Source organism: Spermophilus citellus, assembly GCF_964194105.1.
Source record: "Spermophilus citellus genome assembly, chromosome: 18".
Classification (NCBI taxonomy): Eukaryota; Metazoa; Chordata; class Mammalia; order Rodentia; family Sciuridae; genus Spermophilus; species Spermophilus citellus.
In genome coordinates, this window is record NC_138200.1 from 14,674,399 (window position 1) to 14,700,457 (window position 26,059).

The window sequence follows — 26,059 nt, forward strand, 5'->3', positions numbered from 1 at the left end:
TCAATGTTTTTGCTTCCCCTACAGCCAGCTTGAGATGGGTTTTCTCTTGCAATCAGAACAGTTCTGACCTTCCAGAAGCTGTCACTTATGGAAGGGGGTCTTCGGTAAATCCTTCACCCAATTTCAGCCTGGTGTGGCTGGTGGGCCCCGGATTTGAGCCTAATCTCTGTGACCTTGGAAACTGCATGTATAATCACCACCACATTCTGCATCATATTGGTAGGTGTGAGAAACAGACCTCTCCCCTGCCTCCCTGGGCCCCACATGGCAGAAAAAAAAAAAAAAAAAAAAGAACAAGAACCTACCAAGCCGGTGAGGTGACACAGGCCTGTAACCCCAGAGGCTCTGGAGGCTGAGGCAGGAGGATTGCAATTTCAAAGCCTCAGCAAAAGAGAGGCGCTAAGCAACTCTTTTGTGAGACCCTGCTGTAAATAAACTACATAAAAGGGCTGGGGATGTGGCTCAGTGGTTGAGTGCCCCTGGGTTCAATCCTCAGTACCTCCGCACTCCCACACAAAAAAAGAACCTACCAAGAGCCGAGCACATAGTAGAAACTTTTTAAAGCCTGTTTATAATTGTTTAAAAATAGCCATTATGGGTCTGGGGCTGTAGCTCAGTGGTAAAGTGCTTGCCTGGCAAGTGTGAGGCCCTAGGTTCAATCCTCAGCACCACATAAAAATAAATAAATAAATAGAGGTGTCCATCTACAACTAAAAATGTTCTTTTAAAAAATAGCAATTAGGGGCTGGAATTGTGGCTCAGTAGTAGAGTGCTTTTCTAGCACACGTGAGGCACTGAGTTCAATCCTCAGCACCACATAAAAATGAAATAAATATTTATAATATTAAAAAAATAGCCATTAGAATATGTAGATCTTATCTATGTCCTGAGTCCATAAACCACTGTGAAAAGATCTTTTTGAGACACTTGAGTAGATATTAGATGGCATTAAGACATTTACTTTTCTTTTCTCTGGGTGTGATCATGGCCTTGTATTTCCATCTTTAAACCTTACCTATTAAAGATGCAGGTGGAAGAATTTAGAGCAGAAATAACATGAGGTTTGGAATATACTTTAAAATACTATAGTGAAAAAAAAAGAGGAGGGGAAGACTGATAAAATGGACAAGAGAAAGTAACAGTTACCTGGGAGATGGGTACAGTAAGTTCACTATACGATTCTCTTGGTGTGTGTCAAACTTTCACCCAATTTTTTTTTTTTCCTGTCGTGCTGGGAATTGAACCCAGGGCCTTGTGCTTGTGCACCAACTGAGCTGTATCCCCAGCCCCCAGTATATATATATATATTTTTTTAAAGTATAGCCTCCATTTATAGAAAACTCTAGAGAAATTCAAACCAATCCATGGAGACAGAAAGCCAAATTAGGGGCCTGGGATGGGGGTAGAAGGTGGGGAAAATGACAGAAGTTCCTGAGGAAACTTTTGTGGGAGTTGAAATATGTTTATTATTTTGATTTCTTGGTGGCTTCACACTTGTACACTTGAAACACTAGTTTTCTTCATTGCTTACACCTCAGTAAAGTTGAAAGTAAACAATACGTGTGTGCATATACAACAAACTACTAAATCAGTAGCAGCTTGCAAAGGTGTATATAATAAGTGCCTTTATTTTTTTATTTTTAATTTTTTAGTTGTCAATAGACTTTTTTTTTTTTTTAAATGTGGTGCTGAAAACCAAACCCAGGGCCTAGCACAGCAAGTGCTCTACCACAGAGCCCCAGCCCCAGCCCTAATAAGTGCCTTTAAAAATCCAGTTTTGTGGGCTGGAGTTGTAGCTCAGTGGTGGAGTGCTTGCCTAGCATGTGTGAGGCCCTGGTTCGATTCTCAGCACCACATATAAAAAAATAAATAAAATAAAGGTCCATCTGCAACTAAAACATATATATATATATATATATATATATATATATATATATACATATACATACACACACACACACACACACTTATAATTATTTATTTATTTTCCAGTCTTGTGGGGGTGGAGATGTAGTCCCATGGCACAGCACTTGCCTAGTGTGCACAGGGCCCTGGGTTCCATCCCCAGCACAACAATAACAACAAAAAGTAATTAAATTAAAAAACACAAGATTTTTTTTAATCCAGTATTGGGGGCTGGGGATGTAGCTCAGTGATAGAGTGCTTGCCTAGCTTGTGTGAAGCCCTAGGCTCAATCCTCAGTATCATAAAAATACATAGATAAAATTAAAATCCAATATTGGAGCAGGGCACGGTGGTGCAAGCTTACAATCCCAGAAACTCAGGAGACTCACAAGTTCAAGGCCTGACTCAGCAATTTAACAAAGCTGTCAGTAACTTACCAAGACCCTGTTTCAAAAAAAATAAAAATAAAAATAAAAAGGGCTGGGGATTTAGCTCAGTGGTAAAGTGCTCCTGGGTTCAATCCCCAGTGCCAAAAAAAAAAAAAAATCAAATATTGGTGGCCAATAAATTATGGTGCATTATACTAATATCTTAGAACAATGTTTCCATTAGAACTTTCTGCCAGGATGAGTTCTGTGTTCTGTACCTGTAATCCAACCCAATAAACTAGCCACACATGTACCTGCTGAGCACTTGAAATGTAGCTAGTACAACTCAGGAACTGAATTTGTAATGTAGTTAATTCTAACTAATTTAAATTTACAAGTGATGCTGTTATTGGATAGCACAGCTTTACAACTAAAAGCTAACAACAACAACAACAAAAAAAGCAGGCTCTTTTGGGGGGGGGAAATATATTTGACATCCACTGAGCCCTACTTGGAACAAGTACTATTTGCTACCTGATGGGAGTCATCTCTTGAAATCACCTCAACAGAGCCATTTTATAGATGAGAAAACTGAGGCTCAGAGGAGAGTTTAGGTAACTACAGCAGTGAGGACCAGCTGAGTCAGACCAGCTGAGCTAGAACCCTAGATGGGGCCCTGTCCTGCTCACCTGCCACCCCAAACCCAGCCCTCCAACTCCTCTGCAGGATCTCTCTCACCTCCAGCTCCACCATTGCCTGCTACCTTTTCCTGATCTCCTCATCAATAGCGTTCACAATTTTCTGAAGTCTGGTATCATCCACAAAGCCATCACCATTCTGGGCACAGAGGGGAAAGACTCAGATATGTCTCCCTCCCCCAGGCTCCCAGCCCCACCCTCCTTCCCTGTGCAGGCCCCCCCTTGTTCAGAATCACCTTCTTGGAATGGACCAGTTTCCCTTCCACAAACACTTCAAACTCCCCTGTAGCCTGGGCTACCTCCTCGTCCTGGGAGGGAATGTTGGGATGGGGAAAGGCTGAGCGCTCCCCTCCAAGCCCTGAAGGGTCGGAAGCGCTGATGTCCCCACTCCCCAGCCCATCAACACGCTTACAAAGTGCAGGAGATTTGGAAATTGCTGCTCCAGACTCTTCTTCAGTAGTATATACTGAGGAAAGGAGATGAGATCGCAGGGTCACAGGGTTATGGAGTCACAGGAAGGGAAACCAACTCCTCCCAGTTTTCATGTCCCACTCTTTCCCCACCTCCAAGGCCAAACTACTCACCTGAAAGCTATAGCTTCAGAGGCCACTAGAAGCCGAAGGCAGAGAGTGGGAGGGAGGGGGGGGGGGGACACACACACATCAGTAGAAACGTCTGAGTCAGATCACCTCCTCCCCTTGCTCAGAACCCTTCCCTGAACCATCTCACTCAGGGAAAGGGACCACAGTCTGCCCCATGGCCCAGAAGTTGCCTCATGACCTGTCCTGTCATCCTCTGCCCCACCTCCTCCCCCTCTGTCCTACATTATTCACCCTGTTCTGCCCAGAGGCCCCCTAGCTGGTCTTCTGACACCGGGGCACCCACTGTGGTTCTCTCTGCAGAATGCTCCTCTAGTGCCCAGCTGGCTCCTTCTCGTCCCCTCCTTCAGGTCTTTACTCACATCAGCTTCTCAGTGAGGCCTTCCTGACCAGCCAGCTAAAACAGCAACCCCCACACCAGACATGGTGGCGCACACCTGTCATCCCAGGAGCTCAGGAGACTGAGGCAGGAGGATTGCAAGTTCAAAGCCAGCCTCAGTAACTTACCGAGGCCCTAAGCAACTCAGGGAGACCCTGTTCCTAAATAAAATACAAAAAAAGGACTGGGGATGTGGCTCAGTGGTGAAGTGCCCCTGGGTTCAATTCCTTGTAACCACCACCACCACCACCACCACAACACTGCAACACCAAAGATGACTTTTATCCATAGCACTGGTCCCCTTGTGGGTCCTGTTTATGCTTTATTGTCTCCTCTCCACCCCAGCATGCCAGCAGCACCAAGGCAGGGACCCTGGTCTTGTTCGCTCCTGTATCCCTGATGGTACAAACTACGCCTGAGGCATGGTAAGTACCCAAGAAACTGGTTGTTGGGTGAGTGAATTAATGAACCCATGGAGTCAGAGAAACCGGTAGAGAGGAGAAGATGGGGCGAGAAGAGCACAGGAGACGAAGGAATCAGTCGAGCTGGGGAAGAGGAAAGGCACATGCCACAGGAAAAAGAGCCACAGCGAGTTGGGAGAGAGACGGAGAGCTGGAGAGACACGGGACAGAGACAAGAAGAGGAGAGAGACAGGGAAAGACAAGGTGCAAAGAGGCCTGGGGCAGAAGCCGCACCAGGATCAGAACGGAAGACTGTCTGAGCTGCATTCAGCCCTGGGCCCCAGAGGAGGTCAAGGAAAGTCATTACTGTTATTTTTGTTCTCATTGTTGATTCAGAGAGGCTTAGGCCTCCGCACGGCCTCCAGCCCCCTCCAGCCCCCTCCAGACTTCGCACCGGCTGCTCCGGCAACCTTGACTACACCTCCCCCACGCTACACTTGCCGTCGCCTCCTCCTAAGTGTGGAGTGTCAGCTCAAGAGTCACCTCCTGAAAAGGGGTGTTCCTGAACGCGCAGTCCTAAAGTGCGCTAACCCCTTGTCCTCCCTCAGGGAGCTCATCTCCATGCACCCTGGCTTTGGGCTGCACCGCCAGACCTCGCTCTAAGGGAGCCGAACGAGTCCCGATGCTCAGCACCGTCTTCCCAGCGCGGGCCTGGCACGCGGCAGGCAGAGCGCTGGGAAGTGAGTGACAAAGGAAGGAGAGGCAAGAAGAAGCCACGAGGCAGAAATCACACGAATGAATGAATGAATGAATGAATGAATGAATGAATGAATGAATGAAAGTGAATGCATGAAGCTCAGGGCCCGAGCAGGAGTTTGAACCCGCCCCAAACACGAGGATGGGCGGGGCTAAGCCCACTGCGGGGTTGGGGGTGTCTGGGTACTTTGGGGCTCCACCTGACTCCTCCTCCTCGCCTAGCCCGGGAGCTCCACCCCCACAGCCCCAGAGCCTCGCCGACCCAGCCCTGCGTGGGGAGGAAGGCAGGTGTGGGCAGGGGCGTCCCTCACCAGTAGGTCACTCGAATCAAGATCTTGTTCCCCATTTGGAAGTTCTCGTTGGTGGAGGCGACTGCGTTAGTAGAAATGGAGATGGACAGCCGGCTGGTCCCCGGGATGGGTCCAGAAGTGGGGGGATCCGTTGACTGGGTGGCTGCTAGGTCTGCCTTCGCAGTGGATCTCTGTACGTTAAAGGCCAGAGGAGTAGGCGCGGGAAAGGGTCCCCGGACGGACCCTGCGAGGCTGCTGAAGGATGGGAAGTGCTTTGGGCCCGGCGTAGGCGCAGGAGTCTCGGCAGGAGACTCTAGAGCAGGTTCTGCGGGCGGATCCAAATGTAGGGCTGGGGTCGCGGGCGATTCCTTAGCCGGAACCGCGGCGGGGATCGGGGCCCGGACCCAGGACGGTGCTGGGGCTGGAGCTGGGGTTGGGGCTGGGTCTGGGAACCGGACCGGAGTCGGGGTCCAGACCCAGGCTGGTGCTGGGGGTGGAGCTGGGGTTGGGGCTGGGTTCGGGACCGGAGTCCGGGTCGGGACCCTGGCTGAGTTCGGGACCGGAGCCCGGGACCGGATCTTGGCTGGGGCTGGGGCTGCAGCTGGGGTCGGGACCGGAGTCCGGGTGGGGACCTGGGCTGGGGCTGCAGCTGGGGTCGGGGCCGGAGTCCGGGTCGGGACCCGGGCTGGGGCTGCAGCTGGGGTCGGGACCGGAGTCCGGGTGGGGACCTGGGCTGGGGCTGGGGCTGCAGCTGGGGTCGGGACCCGGGCTGGGGCTGGGGCTGGGGCTGAAGCTGAGGTCGGAGCTGAGAACCGGACCGGAGCCTGGGTCCGAACTGGGTTCGGTGCCCGGGACTGGATGGAGGTTCGGACTGGGATCACGCCCCGGATCGGGGCCTGGGTTCCGACCGGAGTCGGGATCTGGACAGGGGTTGACATCCGGACTGGGTTCGGGGTTCGGGTTGGGGTTGGGGCGAGGGTCGAAGCCCCGACCAGGGTGGAGGGCCGGGTTGGGGAGGGGGCTGGGGCCCGCGCCTGGTTGTTCATGGGGACGGTGTGGGACCCGGGTAACCCGGGTCCTGAGTCCCGCCCCACCCCGCTTCCTTGGGGGAAGAGAGCATCTCCGCACCAGGGTTCTAAAATGAGAGGTGCCCACAAGGAGGCACTGTTACACCGTGTTCCACTCGGGCGGAGATTCTACAGACCTAGGCCTGGGGTATGGCGCGACCTCCAGCTCTCCCACCCGTTGGGTGGCCATGGACAGGGTAAGAAACCAGTACATCCCGCAGCTGCTGTTGACATTCCTGTGTTGGGCATAGGTTTACTGAGAGTGCCTGTTCTGTGCTGGGTGATTCTAGGGACAGAGGAGGGATCAGGAAAGCCCTGGTCCCTGTCCATCAGAGTGGCAGCCCAGGTGCAGCCAACCAGTCTCAGCCATCAGAGAGGGCTTCCGAGGAAAAAGCAACAACTGGAGCGCTGAAGAAAACTGGTGAAAACCACCACACAGAATTATCATTACCCAGGACTAAATCTAGGCATCGCCCAGGCTGATGAGTAGCAGAGGCAGGATTCAAACCCAAGCTGGTGGCTCCAGGTGTAAGGGACCAGCGAAACGTTGGAGGAAGAGACCACCAAGAGACTGTCTCATGCAATAGCAAAAGGGTTTATTTGGGGACCAGCATGCTGGGGCTCAGAGCTCACTAGAGCAAAGAGATAGAGCCCTGAGAACAGCTTAAGCAGAGCTTATATACTTTTCTTGGAGAGGGCAGGGAGGGAAGTTCATTGACGGGTCAGGGCGAGTGGGCAGTTTGCCTGCAACCTAGTGAGGGAGTGCATTCTGCAGTTTGGCAGTTGGGGACAGCACATTCTGGGAACAAGATTAGCAAACAGTTCTCAGGATTTCAACAGTGTTTTGTTAAGCATACAGAAAAACGGAGTGACAAGTACCTATTTTATTAACCTTTCATTCCCCACTTCTTCTTCTGACTACTTTTAATCATAAAAGTGATCATTGGGGGGTGTCACATTCTGTGTCTGCTAGTGGGGTATATTGTTGTCTGATTACCATAAATTTGATTTGTCCAATTTGGGCTTGGAGAAAGGAAACTACACGGTTGAGCAAACAGGGTCCTAGAGTTAGCAACAATATAAGAATTATTAAAGGACCAGCCAGGGCTGGTAAAATCGTAGTTAACCAGGGGGACTGTGTGAACCAAGACTCATACCACCCTTTTTGGGTCTCTCTCTCTCTCTCTCTGACGCTCTTCAAGGCGTCTTCTTAGTTTACTCATAGATTCTTTTACAACTCCAGTGTGGTCGGCATAAAACAACATTCTTCCCTCAATGCAGCACAAAGGCCCTCTTCTCTCATGAAGAGGAGGTCCAACCCTCGCCTGTTCTGTAAAACAACTTCAGAGAGAGAGGTTAAAGATTCCTGCAAAGCTGTGATGGAGGTTTCTAATATCTTTAAGTTTTGGTCCATTGCTGTTTCTAATTGGGTCATTTGTTGTGTCCCACGGACCAGGGCAGTGGTCCCTGTGCCCACCCCTGCAGCAATTCCCATTCCTAATAAGACGGCTAACGTGAGGGATATAGGTTCCCGGAGGAACCGGGTTGTATGTCCCCTTATTTGATATTTAAATGAACCTGCATCATGATAGAGCACTCTGGGAAACATCTGCACCATTATACAATTAATCACATCTGTTGACCATTTTATGAAAACATGAATAATGTTGAAGTATATAGAATTATACTGTTGTAGGGACGGACAAGGCAAGGCACCTAAGATAGCAGTGAAGACAGGGAAACAGTCCTATTTGGTTGTAACCGGATTCAGAGGGCACTGCTTCTGTTGTAACCAATTAATCCCCTGAACCCCAAGATTAAGTAGTTTTAGAATTGTGTACTCAACATGTAAGGGAAGGGGCTCAGAAGTTCACAGTCTGCAGAAGTTTACAAAAAGCAGTTTTTGTTTCTGTTTTTTTTCTCTGTTCTGGGCAAGTTAACTTTTCAAGGACACCTGGGAGTAGCCATCTCTGTGAAGCCCCAGCTCAAGGCCAGAGGCCTTGTTCACATATTTTGTGAAAAACTAGTAAGGGGGTGTCTAGCTTAAGAGTGCTGATTTTTCCAGCCAGTGGCCAAGTAGAACAGGGCAACATGAAAAGAGGAAGTTTATCTATACTGAACTCTTTTATAGGGACTCTTTTGCTGAAAGTCCTAAAGTCAGCCATGGTGAAGACTTCTGGAGAAGGTCAGTTAAGACTTTTTTGTGGGCCTGGTATAGAGGGGGAGGACGGGGAAGGCGGTGCTGAGAGCAGCTCCGTGGATCTGAGAATGAGGAAGGAGAGATGTAAAAGAATAATGGGAAAGGGGTTTGGGATTTTCCTAGCAACAAAAACTTGAGTAGTAGAACAGGTAGAGCAGAGGGGAAGACTGGAGTGAGTATCCCAAAAAGCCTGTGAGGGACTTTAAATTCTTAGTAACCTGTTTTCAGTGATGACAAAGTAACTTTAAAGGCCATTTTCATTACATTTTGGATAGGGGTCTGAGGGCTCTCCTCAGCTGGTTTGAGCTTTGGGTTAGCTGGTAAGAGGACCTGGTGGGACCCGGTGTGGGCACTGACAGGAGAAGAGAGGAGTGAATGGGTGGAGAGATACCTCAGTACCTGTTACTTCAGCAAGGGGGCAATGGTCTGAGAACCGGCGGAGGTTTGGGTTCCATCAGGTAGCCCCTGTATGTTTACATCCTTATGACTTACAGAAGAAGTCGGTTTTTCCCCCACACAGCCGTGACTCTTTGTGGCTTTGACAGTCCACCGGGCAAACATAGTAATCTAGGTTAGCCAACCTGCATCTGGCTCGCATGTCCCTACATCCATAATGTTTGTTTCTATTATCTATGGTACGGAAGGGATTTAATGGAATTTTAGTGGGATTTTCTTCATCAGGGATACCCAATAGGAAAGACCTATAGCCAGCTGACAAATGTCTGGGTGGAGAGATGGCCACCAGGTCCCTAAGGGGGCTGTATGTGAGATAGATCATATTTTTTGTCCGGTAGGATTTGTGATCAGCCATCGCTGCTGAACGGGCTGATGAGGGTTAGGACTACTGGTGGTCAAGGCGAGAGTCCATAGCCCTATCCACATGGCGAATACGCAGTTTGAGAGGGTTATCAGTCTTTTCCAATTTCCAGCCAGAGTCTGGACAGGGCGCAGGCTTGGGATGAGAGGCATGGATCCAGGAAGTGATTCCATCTACCTTCACCGATGTAGGTGTTATAAGTAGCACCTGGTATGGTCCTTTCCAGCGGGGTTCCAGGGATGACACCTGATGTCGTCTTACGTAGACGAAGTCTCCCACTTGATATCGGTGTGGAGTCCCTTCGTCCCCAGGTTGGTAGGCAGTGGCCAGCTGTTTCCACAGGTATCGCTGGGTTCTTTCAAGAGCTTTAAGTCTGTCAAGCAAGGGGGTGTGAAAGGAATCGTTAGGTCTTAGAGTTGGGGTCAGGTCCCTTACTGGAGGAGGGGCACCATAGAGAATTTCATAGGGGGTGAGGTTACACAAAGAAACAGAGGGAGTATTTCTTGTATGAAACAGTGCATAAGGCAGGAGCATAGTCCAATATTTTATGCCGGTCTCTAAGCTTAATTTCGTTAAGGTCTCTTTAATGGTTCTATTTATTTTTTTTATCTGTCCTGAGCTCTGGGGTCTATAAGCACAATGTAACCTCCAATTAATCCCCAGGGTCCTGGCTAACCCCTGACTTACCTGGGCCACGAACGCCGGTCCATTATCAGACCCTATTACCTTAGGCAGGCCGTATCTTGGAAAAATATCTTTCAGGATCTTTTTGACCACCATTTGCGCCGTTTCTTTTCTTTTTTTTTTTTTTTTTGTGTGTGTTTGTGTGTGTGTGTGGGGGGAAGGCTTCAATCCATCCTGAAAATGTATCTACAAAGATTAGGAGATTTTTAAGTCCATACCTTGCTGGCTTAATTTCAGTAAAGTCCACTTCCCAAAATTGTCCTGGTCTGGTTCCTCGAAGGCGCCTTCCTGCAGGAAGCTTGGAGGGGTAAGCATTAACCAATCGATAGACCCGACAGGCTTTTGTTACCCATTCAGCTATTTCCTTTCGCTGTGAGTCGGTTAGTGGAAAACTCTGTTCTTGATCCTTCAGGAATGCCTGCAATTTTTTTGAACCAAGGTGAGTGAGTTGATGTACATTTTTAATGTAGTGTAGGGCTTTCTGAAATTGCAGGCTGGGCTCAGTAAAGTCGAGGAGTTCAGTTATGTTCCCCCGGTGTGGAAAGTGTTAACATGGTTACTCTGTTTAGGGCTGCCAATTTAACTTTTTTATTTGCCCTCTTGTTAGATGGGGGTGGTATCTGCACAACGGTTTGTTTTCTGGGCTCAGTGAGCCATCATTTACCGCCCCTAAGGGAATAGTCCAGGAAGATTACTTCTTGCTGGCAAATTTGGGCCTTTTTGGCAGAAGCTCTATACCCGAGTTGAGCAAGCTCAGATAATAGTGCTTGGGTCCCAGACTCACAGTTTTCCTTGGTATCGGCTGCCAGTAGCAGGTCATCCACATATTGAAGCAGGGTGACTTCGGGGTGCGTAGTTCTGAAGTTGTTGAGATCTCTGTGGAGGGCTTCATCCAAGAGAGTGGGGGAGTTTTTGAACCCCTGTGGGAGTCTGGTCCAAGTTAGTTGACCAGACGTTCTGGTTTCTGGGTTTACCCATTCGAAAGTAAACAGCAACTGACTATCTTTGTGCAGAGGCAAGCAAAAGAAAGCATCTTTTAAGTCCAGAACAGTATACCATTTTCGCTCAGGGTTCAGGGTGCTAAGCAGATTATACGGGTTAGGTACTGTGGGGTGAATGTCCTGCACTCTGTTGTTGGTCTCTCTTAGGTCTTGAACGGGGCGATAGTCCCCAGTTTCTGGCTTTTTTACTGGTAGCAGGGGAGTGTTCCAGGCCGATTGACAGGGCCTTAGGACCCCTAAGGCCAGATATTTCTGAATATGGGGCCTTATCCCATCTTTAGCTTCTTTGCTCAGAGGATATTGTTTAATATTAATTGGGGAGGCTGAGGTTTTTAACTCCACTGTTATTGGAGGTTGTTTTATGGCTAGGCTTAACCCAGCAGTTTCTGCCCAGGCATCTGGGTAATCTGTTATCCATTTCTGGGATAGCTTGCCTGTTTGATCAGTCTTGGGGGGTGTGAAGAATTGATGTTCATCTTCTACTGACATAGTTAAAGCCATGACTATAGGAGTTTTTACTGAAGGATTTATAAATTTCATTTGGGGGCCTTCAGGGTTAAAAGTTAATCTGGCCCGGAGTTTGGTGAGCAGATCTCTGCCCATCAATGGGGCTGGGCATTCTGGGATCACTGGGGTCCCCTCTGGGGTCCCCTCCACTTCAAAAGTTACCCTGAGCTCGGGGAGGGGATCCGAGCCCCGACTTTCCTAGTCATCCTCCAGAGTTAGAATGGCTGGCTGGCGTGGCTGTTTCTTTCTAGGGCACTCTTTGGCCCAGTGTCATTTTTCTCTACAGTAGGCACATTGATCTGAGGCCACAGGTGGCTTCTGGCGTGGGCCCAGGTATCCCTTTTTGTCTCCCTGTCTCTTAACTTCTGGCCTATTTGTTGTTGTGACCAGGACCTTAGTCAATGCCTTAGTCTGTCTTTTGCCTCTTTCATCCTCCCTTTGCTCCCTTTCTTTCTCCCTCCTTTGTTCCTTCTCTTCCTCAGTTTCTCTCTTATAGTATACCTTCTTGGCTTCTCTGACTAAATCTCTCAAAGTCATATCTTGTAATCCATCTAAGCGTTATAACTTTCTTTTAATATCCAGGGCAGCTTGCCCAATAAAGGCCATCATAACAGATGCCTTTTGATCCTCTGCCTGAGGATCAAAAGGAGTATATCTCCTATATGCCTCCATAATTCTCTCCAGAAACATAGAGGGAGATTCATTAGGCCCTTGAATAATCTCTCTTACCTTGGCCAAATTAGTTGGCCGTCTAGCGGCTGCTCGGAGACCCGCTATTAGAGCCTGGCGATAAGTGGACAGATGCTCCCTACCTTCAAAGGTGTTGGGGTCCCAGTTGGGTCGGTTTAAGGGGAAGTTGTGTCGGTCGCCCATCTGGTCCGAGGATATTTTTTTTCCTTTTCTAGCTTCCAGGAGGATTCTCTTTTGTTCCTCTGTCATGAAGAGAGTCCCTAGGAGTTGTTGGCAGTCATCCCAAGTAGGCTGGTGTGAAAACGCCGGCGAGTTCTTTGAGTTCTTTTAGCTGGGCCAGCTTCCTCCAGGGGAGGAGGGGCTGAGTCAGCAGCAGGGGAATCTCTTAGAGGGTGTTGGGGGTTGGGGGACGAGGGCAGGGGATAAGGAGGGGGAGGAGAGTCCAGTAGAGTTAAATCTTGAGATTCAGGGAGAACAGAGGGTGGAGGAGGAAGAGGAGCAGAGGGTTTGAGAGACAGAATCGTGGGGGAAGGAGTAGGAGTGGGGGCAGGGACAAGGAAAGGCTTCACCCATGGAGGAGGAGATTTGCAGAGGTCCTGCCAAGTTAAGATATACGGCTGTTGATCTGGATGGCTATGTGGTCCCGGCTGAAAGACAAAGACAGTATCTCTGACTTTTCAAATTAGTGGGGAGTAGAAAGATCCTTCTGGAGGCCACCCAATTCCAAAGGCGGGCCATTCTGAGGCACAGAGAGTCTGCCAGGCCCGGCGTTTTACTGAAAAAGAAAGATTCTGAGCCCTTAAGCGGACTTCAGTCCAGTGATCAAGGGTCAGGGACAGAGGCATGGAATGGCTCTGTCCCATAATGAAAGTTACTTGAACAAAGACAGGGATAATACAAACGTGACACAAACACGGACACACACAGTAAACGTGTAACACAAGTTCAGAGGCAAAGATTAAAAACAGACAGTGAATTTAACCTGAGAGAAAGAATTGCCGGCAAGACCAGACAGGTTGGCAGCAGAATATACCAGATGAGGGCACTTCTGTCCCTCCCAGAGTCCTCCAAGGCGTCCCTTGAAGGACGTGGCCTGTGGCTTCAGGACACGTCTGTCCACCACCGCCAGGGGGAGCTCACGCTCTCTGCTGGCAACCACACTCTGCCAACCCAAACCGAAAAACTAGAAAGGCTCTGAGAGCTCACGCTCTCCACTGAGCCAAAAACCAAGCTCTGAGCGATCGCAAAGGAAAAACAACAAGGAGAAGAAGAAGGAGGAGGAGGAGAAGGAGAAGGAGGAGAAGGAGGAGGAGGAGAAGAAGAAGGAGGAGGAGAAGGAGGAGAAGGAGGAGGAGCTGGAGTTAAAGCTGGAGCCTCGGACCAAACCAGCCTGTGCTAACAGTGTGACTAATGGTGGGGTCTTGGGCCACACTGTCACCTCAACCTTGGGAAGTGCTGGCAACTCCTAAGGTCAGCCACCTGGACTGTCGACTTGACCAAGCCCCTATAAAAACTGTAGACCCTAAAGCTCCAGGCGCACCCCGCTGGCTAGCAACGCACATGCTCATCTCACTGTCTCCTGGGGAAGTCATGCCAACTGTGACTCCTCAGCCAGGACACCCAGATGCTCATAGTATGGACTCCCCTGGACTCTGCCCCTCTTCCTTGGATGATTTAATCCCTATGCTTCCTCTGTGATGCACCACGACTGATCCAGAGGGTCAATCCTTCCATCGGATTATCAATCCTGAGGGTGATTTTGGGCCCTGAACTTGGCAGCCACACCCCCGCACGCTCTTCACAAAGTTTGCACGTGTCTGCAAGTGCACAATCTTTTATAATATGTAATTCTGTAATTCAAATATATATATAACATTTTTATTTAGAAATAGTTTAACACAAGAAATTGGATTAGTAGGACACAAAATTCCTGTGTAATTCCCATTTTCTATAATAGTAATACTTTGTGGACCCACAATACATGGTTGGAACCAAGATATTGACACTAGTACAATATAGTTAGGTTGGACTTGCTTCAGATTCATAGAAGGGTTCTGAGGAGAGGAGAGGCATGACCTGCCCAACCTCCAGGTGCTAAAATTTGGGTCTCAAAAAACCAGGAAAGACACTTAATTTTGTTTGATGCCAGGTGAGTCTCTACCCTTCACTGGCCTTCAGTTTCCCCTCTGTGAAGCTATTTTTCCTCATAGCATAATAGAGAGTTAACATTAATTGAGCATTTGTTACAGTCCAGGCTCTGTTATAAAACCTTGTACTTGTTCATTAATCCACCCAACTTTATGAAGCAGATTCTATTTTCCCACTTTACAGATAAAGAAATAAAGGCACAAAGAAGTGGCTCATCCTAGCAAGTGGCAGAACCAAGATTTGAGCCCATGCACTCATATCTGTACACATGTAGGCTTTTTCAAGCATACAAACAACATTAGGAGTGTCATTAACTGTCTTAGGACATTCCCCAAATTAGGGAAGATTACCCCCTTTCTACTAGTCATATATATATATATATATATATATATATATATATATATATATATAAATGCCAGAAGCTGTCCTGGATGCAGACGCCTTTAAGTCCTGATGCACCAGGTTCTGAACAATTATTGGGTTCAGTCTGGCACGACTAGCCCTTTCGGCTAGTTCTGACTTAGATCTGTTCCATCTCTTTTGGAAGGAAATTTCAGGACATGTGAAACAGGGACAAGTCAAAGTATTAGCACTTTCCCTTTATTCCCACCAGAACATTGGAGGTGACACTAGCATTGCCAGGCCGGCTCCTACGGTTTGCCAAGGACTGGGTTCTTACCTGTCTTAGAGGGATCCCCGACTGCTAGCTTGGTTTTTGGAGTTTAGGGGTTTTTTTTGTTTTGTTTTGTTGCTTGTTTTGTTTGTTTTCAGTAAAGGGCATCTGTACCAACAACCTGGATGCTTTCCCTCCCAAGGGGAAGGTGTCCAGTGTTGGAGACTGAGGGCAAAAATACCCCCTTCTCCATCCATACCCTTAGAAATGGGACTCTGTCCTTCTCCCATCAAGAAGTGGAATCCATTTCCCCACCCCTGGCCTTGTGACTGGCTTTGATTGACAGGACACAGGTGAAGCGAGGATGTTCAGCGGAGTCCACTTTCTCTCTTAGACCCTTGTCTTGGCCAGGAGAACAAACCAGAGCCAGCCTGCCAGAGGATGAGAGCCCAGTCAACCTGTAGCCTCTGGAGTAGTGTTTCATGCCAGAGTTCATGCAGCAGTATCCATAGCAACAGATAATGGGACAATTAGCCATACTTTTGTTTTAAACATTTTGCTGCTAAACGTAACACAGATTGGAATAGTCAGATTTTGTGAACTGTATAAAACAATAGCTGGGGCTGGGGATGTGGCTCAAGCGGTAGCACCCTCGCCTGGCATGTGTGTGGCCCGGGTTCGATCCTCAGCACCACATACCAACAAAGATGTTGTGTCCGCTAAAAACTAAAAAATAAGTATTGAAAAATTCTCTCTCTCTCTCTCCTCTCTCACTCTATCTTTAAAATATAAAATAAAATAAAACAATAGCTGGGTTTGACTGTGCCCCACCATCACCCCAAAAAATCATGTTAATTGCGATGCAAGTTTCTCTGGTTTGGATGGGTGTCTTCCAGAGGTCCTTGTGTTAAAAGAACTGGTCCCCAGGTAGCCTCGTAGGGAGATGGGAGGGACCTAAGAGGTGGGGCCTAGTGGGAGGTCCTTAGATCACTGGGGGTGTGCCCTCCAAGGGGATGGTGGAACCTCGGGTCTCACGGTCTCTGCTTCCTAGCTTGCTATGTGAGCAGTTGATTCTGTACAAGGCTGACATGATGTGCCACCCTCACCACTAGCCCCAAATTACACCACACTGGGGACCAATGAACCTTCAGAGGAGAAACCACTTCCAAACCATAGCAAGTGCTCCTGATCAACAGCTCCGATCAGGCCCCTCTGCCAACGCTCCTGTATCAGTCAGTTTTGTATCACTATCATGAAATACCTGACAGGGGCTACTACTTAGGAAGCAAAGAGAGGTTCATTTTGGTTCATGGTTTTAGAGGTTCAAGAATAAGATTTTTAATTCATTCATTTGTTTTTTTAATTAAGTCCAGAGAATTCAGCTTATACAACTGCTTTTTAAACCAGAAGAAAGGGAAAGAAATACGCGTGTGTGATTATGGTTATGGTGACATGGCTTCCTCTGCCAGTGCTCTGCTGTCTGGCATGGATTTGCATTCCTGTCTTACTTGCCTCCAACCTGAAAAACTTCTTCAGCATTTCTCATAAGGCAGCTCTGTTGGTCTGCCTGCCTGGCACAGTGCTCATTTCTAGTAACGAATCCTAACTTGGGGTGGTACCCTCTCCCACGTACTCCATGGGATTTGGGCAGGCCAGCCTGACGTCCTTTCACACAGCAAGGAGATGACAAGCTTGATTAATCAGAGTAAGTCAGGCTGCTTAGCAACTTGTTCAGTGATGGTCTTATGACAAGCCAGGACCTATGGAGGTGTATCTACCTACAAAGGCAATTCAGGGGTAAAGAGAGCCACTGGAGTAGGGCATGCTTGCACATGCCAGTAATCCCAGCGACTCTGGGAGGCTAAGGCAGCAAGATCACAAGTTTGAGGGAAGCCTCTGCAACTTAGCGGGACTCTGTCTCAAAATTAAAAAAAAAAAAAGCAGCTCTGTGGTTGTAGCTCAGTGGTAAAGCATCCCTGGGTTCAATCCCCAGTACCTGTCCCCTGACACACACACATACATAAAGAGCCAATTGGAAAAGACACTGAGCTGGAGTCTAGCCCTACTTGAAGCCACCACAGGATTATTTATTTTTTATGAACTGTTAATTTGAATTGCTTGGCCAAAAGTGGCATCCTTACATAGTAAGCTACAATTTAATTTGATGTGCAGAGTGTACCTACCATTGTGACAAGTAGTTGAGTCTTAGCCAATCACAAGTAGCCAACTATTCAAATGTTCAAATAAGACAGACACTTAGCTGTAACCAGTGTCTGTCTGTCTACCTCGCTTCTTGTTTCTGTATATCACTTCCTGAGGATAAATTATAGCCTGCAGTGTGGCTCAGTGACATAAGCCTGTAATCTGGGCTCAGGAGGCTGAGGGAGGAGGATTGCAAGTTCAAAGCCAGCCTCAGCAATTTTAGAAAGATGCTAAGTAATTCAGAAAGACCTGGTCTCTAAATAAAATAAAGGGCTGAGGATGTGGCTCAGTGGTTAAGCACCCCTGGGTTCAATCCCTGGTACCAAACAAACAAAAAAGTTACAACCTGCCTATGTGGTGGAAGGGAGTTTTCTGAACCATTTTTGATAAAGACTGCTACCTAATTCAGTCACAAATAAATCCAGTAAAGATCTATAAAATCAGATTTGTAATTTTGTGTTTTAACAATGTTATTTTAAAAATTCAAATCAATTTGTGTGGTTTCTGATTTCTGCAACATAAAGAATTCCATTATTCTCAAAGAGAGTCAAATCTCTCCTCCCCTCAGTTCTAACACCAAATATAAAGCACTCAGCCTGAGATATTTGATCAAAATAAGAGCCTTTATAGACATTTCTGGAAAGATGGGGAGAGAAAATAATAGGATATAAATAACCATTATGTACAACTGCCAACAGTCAAGTTCTCCCAGCCGCTCCTTCCAACATGCACTCCAAAATGTCTGGGGCAAGATTGGCCACTAGCAAGCAAGTATCAACATCCGGGCTCTGATGGAGAAGGGGCAGTTCAGGCCTAGAAAAGGAAAGGAGTAAGAAGCATTAGAAGGGCTGCCCCTCCGCCACCCCTCTCCCCGGAAGCAGCTCTGGTTGAGGGTCTCCACTGTGACCTCTTGAGCCCACGGGCCTTCCAAGGAAGTGGCCAAGGAACCCAAACAACAGCAAGAGGAATGCAAAACAGAATTAAGCCAAAACTGAACAGCAGGCTTAGAGACCTTGCAGAAGCTCTGTCCTGTTTCACAGACAGAATTAGAGAAAATCAGAGAACTAGAGAAAAATCAGGGCTGCCTTTCCCAGCGTGTGGACAGTGGGGACAAAGGGCGTAGCTACCTCCCGAGCATAGATTGAAGGAGCAGATATGACATAAATTGATCGAGAGTCTCCATCTTCGGGGTGATTCCAATCTACTGACGAACTGTAGGAGGAAGGAAAGAGGGAAAGACCAAATCCCTCTAAATTCTCAAATCTTGTTTCCCCCACCAATCAAGGACAGGAACCCGCGGTCAACTAGGGGGAATTCCGGAACTACCCAATCCAAAGAGGGCTAGAGGGGTACGAGCCAATCAGGAAGATGCACCAAAGACTCAGACCAACTGCACGGTGGAGATGGATGCACGCAACCAATAGCGACAAAGCACCCTTCGGCGGCCCTCACCTGGGGCCGTCCCCCGAGCCCTCCGCCGTCCTCAGGTTGTTGAGTGCATCGGGTAGCGCGTGGACCGATGGCTCCGGGGATCCCGCCAGCAAGCGAGACCCAGTATCCCGACCAGGGCCACGGCGGCGCACTTGGATCAGTAAGAGTGCAGCGCCAGCCAAGCCCGCGGCCACCAGCAGTCCCAAAGCTGGCGGCAGAAGGAAGCGCTGCGGGTCCGATTGCCTCAGGCTGGGTCGGGCCGCTATACCCTCGTCCGCGCCGTCGGGGTGAACCGGGAACTCGCAGCGCGCGCCCATGTAGCCCGGCGCGCAGGCGCAGACGAGGCCGGAGAAGTGGGCGTAGCAGCGACCGCCGTGAGCGCAGGGGCGCGCGGCGCAGGGGTCCGCGCGCTCGCGGCAGTCGCGGCCACCAAAGCCCAGCGCGCAGGAGCAGCGGCGCGCGCCGCCGCCCTCCACACACGTGCCGCCGTTGGCGCAGGCGCGGCCCGCGCAGTCGTCCAGGTCGTGCTCGCAGCGCGGACCCGCGAAGCCGGCGCGGCAGCGGCAGCGCAGGGAGTGTCCCAGGTCCAGACAGAGCCCGCCTGCGGGGAAGCGGGCGTCAGCGGCGCAGCCCGCCCGCCCAGTTTCTCTGCTCCGTGTCGCCGCCCTGGGTGCCCCATTCCCTTACGCAAAGGCCAGGCTCGGTTTGCCGGGGAAACCAGCGCGCTTCGATTCTACCGGCCGAAGTCCTGGACTCCCGCAGCCTCACCCTTTAGCCCTCGGGATCTCCCCCGTTCTCACCTCGACTCATACTAACCGGCCTGGGCCGCGCCTTCCGCCAGGACTGCCCTTCCTCTTTTCCCTCCCGCGTGGAAAACCCTGCCCAACTCTTCCTCCATCCCAGCCCCATCACTGTGCCCTGTGCCCCCTTCCCATAGCCCTGACCTCTCGGGGCTCTCTGAGGATAGGCAGAGAGTGAGGGGCTCAGGCAGCCACTGGCAGAGCCCAAGAGATGGCCTGGACACTGCTGTGGCCAGAGTGAACACACATTATTTCGGACATAATCATTCCATTAAGAGTGTGCCAGGCACACTTCATGCCAGGCGCTTTACATTCATGATCTCTTTTAATCTTTTAACCGGGATCAGGTCTGTCCCCTTTCAGAACCTTCCTGTGGCGGCTCCACCTCAGAGTAAAAGCAAGAGTCTCCCTTCCTGCTGCCCAGAAGGTCCCACAGGATCTACTACCATCACCTGCCTGGCCTCAGTCTCTCACCACTGTTCTCTGCTCACTGTTCCAACCCCACTGGCCTCCCTGCTGGTCCGCGACAGGACAGGCACATTCCTGCCACATCAGCTCCAAGGGGGCGAGGAATATTTCCCTGCTGTAATCTGCAGTGCCTAGATTGACGCCTGACAATTAAATATAAGATAGGGACTATCTCCTTGCCCATTTTACAGAACACAGTGGCTGGGCAAAGGGAGGAGCCCAAACACTGAGGCTACAGAATAGACAGGATTCTCACCCAGGACCTCTGAGACATGCAGGGACCTCCCGCCCCCATGTCCATCCCCTGCCATTCTGGCCTCGCAGCCTTACCATTCTGGCACGGCTGCAGACTGCACCGGTCCACCCTCTTCTCACAGTTGGAACCTTGGAAACCAGGTGGGCAGTGGCAGACATAGGCAGAATCGGGGTCTGCACCCCCAACACACAAGCCACCATTGAAGCAGGGTCCATCCGCACAGGTCACCCCGCTCACCTCGCACCGCAAGCCGTAGAACCCGCGGGGGCAGGCACACTCGAAGGACCCGGGTGTCTCCTGGCAGGGGCAAGAGAGCTTTGAACAGGAGGGTTCTCGAGGCAAAACCCCATCCCTCTCCGGAGTCGTAACCATTGGGGCTGCTCTTTGTCCTGCCCCAAGCCCCAGTATTCAGGGTCCTTGCCTGGGAGTCCTCCCCAGACAGTCCCTTGTCCACTCTGTCACCCTACGCACTCATTCCCACGGCTATAGCTTTGCCCCTCTAAATGCTGCCTTCTGCTCTGCCTTCCGGAATCCATCCGCGTGCACAAATAGTACTTTGAGGTCCTAGCTCTGAGCCCACCTCCTCCATGAGGGCTGCTCCCCATCTATTCCTGGGTGATCCCCCTAACTTGAACAGAGTGTTCTCCCCCTCCCGGGGTGGCAGTGGCTCTAGGTTGCCCAAGTACAGACACCAAGCTCACTCCCACTTTTTGTGCTTTTGCTTCCTCCACTCACTGGGCCACCCCTCAGCCAAACCATGCTTCTCAAGCGCTAGCCCAGGAAGCCTCTGACCTCTTCACCTCCATCTTCCAGGAGGCCCGGACCTCCACGCCCGTGGCCCCACACACTCCTCCTTCCCACTCCCACCTTTCGGTACCTCCACTCAGTCTTTGCTCCTCGATCCCATCTCCATCACCTACTTCAAAGCCCCATGCAGGCTGGACGCCTCCAGGAAGCCCTCCTTCATGGCTACTTCCAGACCTCCTCCCCAGAGAGGGGTCTCAGGAACTCCCAGGGTAAAGTTCTAATCAGGGGGAGGTGGGAGAGGGGATACTGACGCTACAGCTTCCCCCGTTGGCACACGGGTTCCCGTCACAGGGCCCAGGCCCAGTCGCAAGGCATCCAGCGGTGGCAGGCGATGGGCCCCTAGGGCTGAGGCAGCTGCTGGTCGAGACAGGGACGGTGCAGAGGGGCCCAGTCCAGCCCTCCAGGCATCGGCATTCATCTGGCCGCTCACAGAAGCCATGCTCTGGGCTGCAGCCTGCCCGACATGCTGGGTGGAGAGGCAGAGAAGAGGAATATCGATGTTGGAGAAGGTCAAGGGCAAGAGGATGGGAAGCAGAGATTGTAAGTGCTTCCCGTGCACTACCCTGTCGCATCCTTAAGACAGACAACCCTCCCAGTTTACAGACAGGAAAACTGAGGCCCAGAGAGGTGAGCTGGGCTGCACAGCCAGAAGTGGAGTGAGGAGTGAGGACTGGCACCCAAGCTGCTGGCCTTGGCTCTGTACTGCCAAGTCTGAGCTTGGAGAGGAGAATGAGGGTGGGGATCTGGGATTGGGAGGGACCCCTGGCCTTTCAGGGAAAGTGGGAAGGTGTTCGGTGAGGGAAGGTTTGGGCAGATCTAGGTTATCTGGTAGCCTAGGGACTTGCTAGTGCTTTGAAACTTGAGGAAAGGTGTGAGGGACCCCAGGGTCGAGGTTAGGGATCCCAAGCTTTAAAAAGCAGTGAGGGGCCCGGGATGTATCTCAGTGATAAAGCACTGGCTCAGCACGTAAGCAGGCCGGGTCCTACCTCAGGCACCTCAAGGAAAAAATAATCAATAATTTTAAAAAATAAAAATAAAAAACCACTGAGTTCTGGCCTGGAATCTTAGGGAAGGAGGAGGGAAGATCTGGGGGGAAGTGGGGGCGCTGGAGGAAGGGGTGATTGGGAGACGTTTCTAACGCTCCTGGGTGGAACTAGGGAGCGTCCCAGAATTAGAAGAGGGTGGAATCCCAACCTCAGGAAAGGGGTGGGTACGGGTTAGGGGGGGAAATGGGGCGCCAACTCTGGAAATGCGTGTGGAATTCCTACTTAGGACAACAAGGGTACCGGGAAGAGGGAAGGGGACTGGAGTCCCCAGGCAGGGCTGGAGAGATGTCTAGGGTCCTGAGTTTCCCCACAGGTGGTAGGTGGATGGTGACAGGGGACTGAGGACCAGGAATGGAGCTAGAAAGGGGCCCAGGGTCCCAGCTCCCTTAAGGAAGTAGATGGGTTGCGGAAGGATATCGGAACCCGCTAGTGAAGCAAGGGGGAGTCGGTGTCCCCGGGCACTGAATGGGGTTGGTAAGACTCACTCGGGGCTTCGCACTCGTCCTCGAACGGCTCGCAGGGGCGCAGTCCCGGGCCGCACCGCGAGGGGGCGCTGCGCGAGCGACACTGGCGCGTGCACGCGGCCCCGACGGCGGGCGGCTCGCAGCGCGCGCGGTAGGAGAAGCGCAGCTCCCAGGCGCCTGCGCGCTGCACGTCCCGGGCCCAAGGACTACCAGCCGCCAGGCGCCGCCTGCCGGCCACGCGCGCCAGCAGGCTCCAGGCGGGCCCTGCGGGAGAAGCGAGGAGCTGGAGTGGGCGCGACCCGACCCCGGCCAAACTAGTGACGAGACCTCTAACATGTCTAACGTGGTGACAAACACTCCAATTACTAGACCATCAGTTTACCCAGATTGCCCACGACCCTGGGATGCGGAAGAGTGTCCACTTCCCCGGAACGAGGGTGTCACACTCCAACACTGTGCCCCAGGAACTTTCTATTTCGAAACGGTGACAGAACCCCACAGTGGGTCTTCATAGCCACAGTTTCCAGCCAGGGTAAGAGCCTCCATATCCCGAACACCAATATTCCCCCTGCGGAAGCTGCCGCGCCCCAGGGGGCTCCCCAGGACCATTATGTGGACAAGGTGATGGAGCTGCACGTAGAGGAGCCAGAGGTGACTCCCGTTGCATCCTGGGTTCTCGAAATCAGGTTGTGACAGAGCAAGGCTGTGAATGCTAGGTCCTGCTCTGGTGGCTTCAGTTCCAAGACAGCTTCCTTCCATTTGCCTGATACTGATGCAGGAGGCCTTGTCCAAAATTTTCAAAGAGCTGGGTGCAGTGGCACGTGGTTCCAGCTCTGGGGAGGGTGAGGCGGGAGGATCACTTGAGCCCAGGAGTTTGAGACCAACCTGGGCAACATGGTGAGATGCATCTCAAGGGGAAAAAAAATAAGACAGCTTTTGGGTTAGAGACACAGCTCAGGGATAAGAGCATATGCTTAGCATTAGCACACATGAGATGCTGGGTTTGATCACCAATGCCAAGGGGCACCTTGAGACAGAAGTATTTTGGATTTTGGAATATTTGCATCTACATAATGAGATATCTTGGGACAAGGACTCAAGTGTGAACATGGAATATGTTTATATATATATATATATATATATATATATATATATATATATATATATATATATATATCATACAGCCTGAAAGTAATTTTATACAATATTTTTAGTGCACCTGATATATATATAATTTTGAGACAAGTTCTCACTAAATTGCTTAGAACCTCGTTAGGTAGCTAAGGCTGGCTTTGAACTTGCGATTCTCCTGCCTCAGCCTCCCGAGCTGCTGGGATTACAGGCCTGCACCACCAGAGAGCACCTGCATTTTTTTTTTTTTTAGTGCATCCGCATTTTAGTGCACCACATGAGGCCAAATGTGGAATTTTACACCCATGACATCATGTCAGCTCTCCAAAAGGATTTATTTTAGGAGCTGGGGGGATCATCCACTCAGTGGTGGAGTGCTTGCCTGGCATGTGGGAAACTGGCTTCCAAGCCCAGTCCTGGGGAAAAAACAGTTTTGGATTTTGGAGCATTTCCGATTTCTGATTTTTAGATTAGGAATGCCCAACCTGTACTAAGACCATGGACTCCACATCCAGTACCAGGACATTTCTATCCTTGAGATGCCCAGAGCCCTGGAGCTGTTACCCACAGCACTGCTCCCCAGGAGCAGTGACATCATGGTCTCAGGAACTTTCCACCTTACAGACTGCCTCATGTCTCTATCCTGGATCCCACATCCATGCCCCCACCACAGCCCCAAGGACAAACACACTCACCTCCAACTTGCTGCCCCAGTTCCTCTCGCCAGGTTTCGATGATGAGGGAGAAGGTGCCCTGTTGGTGGTAGAAAGGGAGGAAGACAGAAAGTTCAGAGCTGGAAACCAAGTCCAGACGTGGAGAGTGGTGGCCAATTTCAGGGACAATTCCCAGAAGGACCAGAGCAGAGAAGGAACAATACGGTCAGCTCTCCTTGCTAACCAGTGTATGGCAAGGACTTAATTCAAGATACCTAGTTGAGTCCTGCAAAATGGGTTCACTGAAGTATCACAATGACCCCACTTTACAGCTAAGGAAATAGACTGGAAAAGGGAACGTCGTTTTCCCCAGTGGTCTAGAATTTAAATCCTGAAGAATTAATAGGTGTCCCCAAGACAGAGCATGGAAGCGTCCCTAAGTGCAAGGAGATTTGGAGACAAAGATGAGGATCCTGGATTTTAGGCAACTCCAAGGAACAAAAGCAGGGCTCTATGAATTTAGGGTTTTCAGAAGGTGGGTTTGGGGTTCTGGGAATTTGGGTCCTCAGCCTGTAGAGCCGGAGTCAGAACATTTGGACTCCCCAGAGGGCAAGTTGGAATCAGAACATTTAGGAAGCCCAGTGAGTAGGGTTGAGAAGCCTAGTAGTTTCCCAGAATGATGGTAGTTACTTGTCTGGAAATTTGCTGCCCTGGGGACGCGGTTAGGGTCTTGAAAGTTGGACGACAGAAGAGGGTCAAGGCTTGGGTGGCATGATCAGGCCCAGCACCCGGACTAGCCCAGGGCGGGGGCTCACCGGCCAGGCCTCTCGGAAGGGCACGCGCAAGAGGCCCTCGGGCAGCGGCACATCAGTGGCGGGCGCTCCAGGCTGCTCAGTGTAGATGGGTCCGCGAGCGCTGAGCGCCGCGCCCAGGGCGCAGGGGGCCTCGGCGGCCTCCTCGGAGACCCCTGGATTCAGGCAAACCCTGAAAAAGAGGCGGCAGGAGCCCCGGGCGCTGCAGGGGGATCGCGGGGTCCCTGGGCCTGGTCCCGGTCCGAAGGAGTGGATCTGCAGTTCGAAGACACCGGCAGGCTGTGCCTGGGGTGGAAGGGGCGGAAAGGGGCACTGGGTGAGGGGACCGCGGGGAATCAGGCGTCTGTCGGCCCGCGTCCCCTCCTAAGACCAGTGGGCCGCCCCGTCCAGCCCCATTTATCCCTGTTCATTGCATCTCCGCTGTGTTCTGACCTGGGGAAGGCAAAAGAGCGCCAGGATCATCGACAGGACCCGGGACATCCGCAGAGAGATCATGGCCTTTCCAGGATCCTGGGAGTCGCAGCTGCTGGCTCTGGAGCTTTATAACGGAGAGGACGGCCCCGCCCCTTCAGGCAGCCACCTGGTTCCGGGGATCCAGGGGAAGAGGCGGCAGGGGAAGGGGCGCAAAGCGCTAGCAACTTCAGGATTGCGATGTGTGATGGGCGTGGCGATGCAGTATGTGTTTGTGGGCGTGATTTTGAGTGTGGACGGGGTGGGCTGGGGAATCCGGCGTTGAGTCTGTGAGGTTGCACGTAGTTCTAAGTGTGTATGTGTAGGGACAAGAGCTGCATAAAGCTGTGGCTAAATGGGATTGTGCAGTTCAGTGTGTGCCTGCAATTGTGATGGGTAACACAACTGCACACTGT

General features: G+C 50.8%; 2 protein-coding genes across 2 annotated transcripts in view; one reads left to right on the top strand and one right to left on the bottom strand.

Annotated features, from left to right (window-relative positions):
• The window catches only part of DYRK1B (dual specificity tyrosine phosphorylation regulated kinase 1B), a 196,138-nt gene that overhangs the window by 107,145 nt on the left and 62,934 nt on the right, over positions 1 to 26,059 (top strand). The window lies entirely within an intron of this gene.
• Positions 18,390 to 25,688, bottom strand: DLL3 (delta like canonical Notch ligand 3; the record flags this gene model as incomplete). The annotated part of the gene is made up of 8 exons (XM_081274704.1): positions 18,390 to 18,537; positions 18,778 to 19,357; positions 20,355 to 20,577; positions 21,339 to 21,553; positions 22,619 to 22,861; positions 24,424 to 24,481; positions 25,197 to 25,478; positions 25,626 to 25,688. The coding sequence occupies 8 exons, from the start codon at positions 25,686 to 25,688 to the stop codon at positions 18,390 to 18,392; spliced, it is 1,812 nt and encodes a 603-aa protein (XP_081130830.1).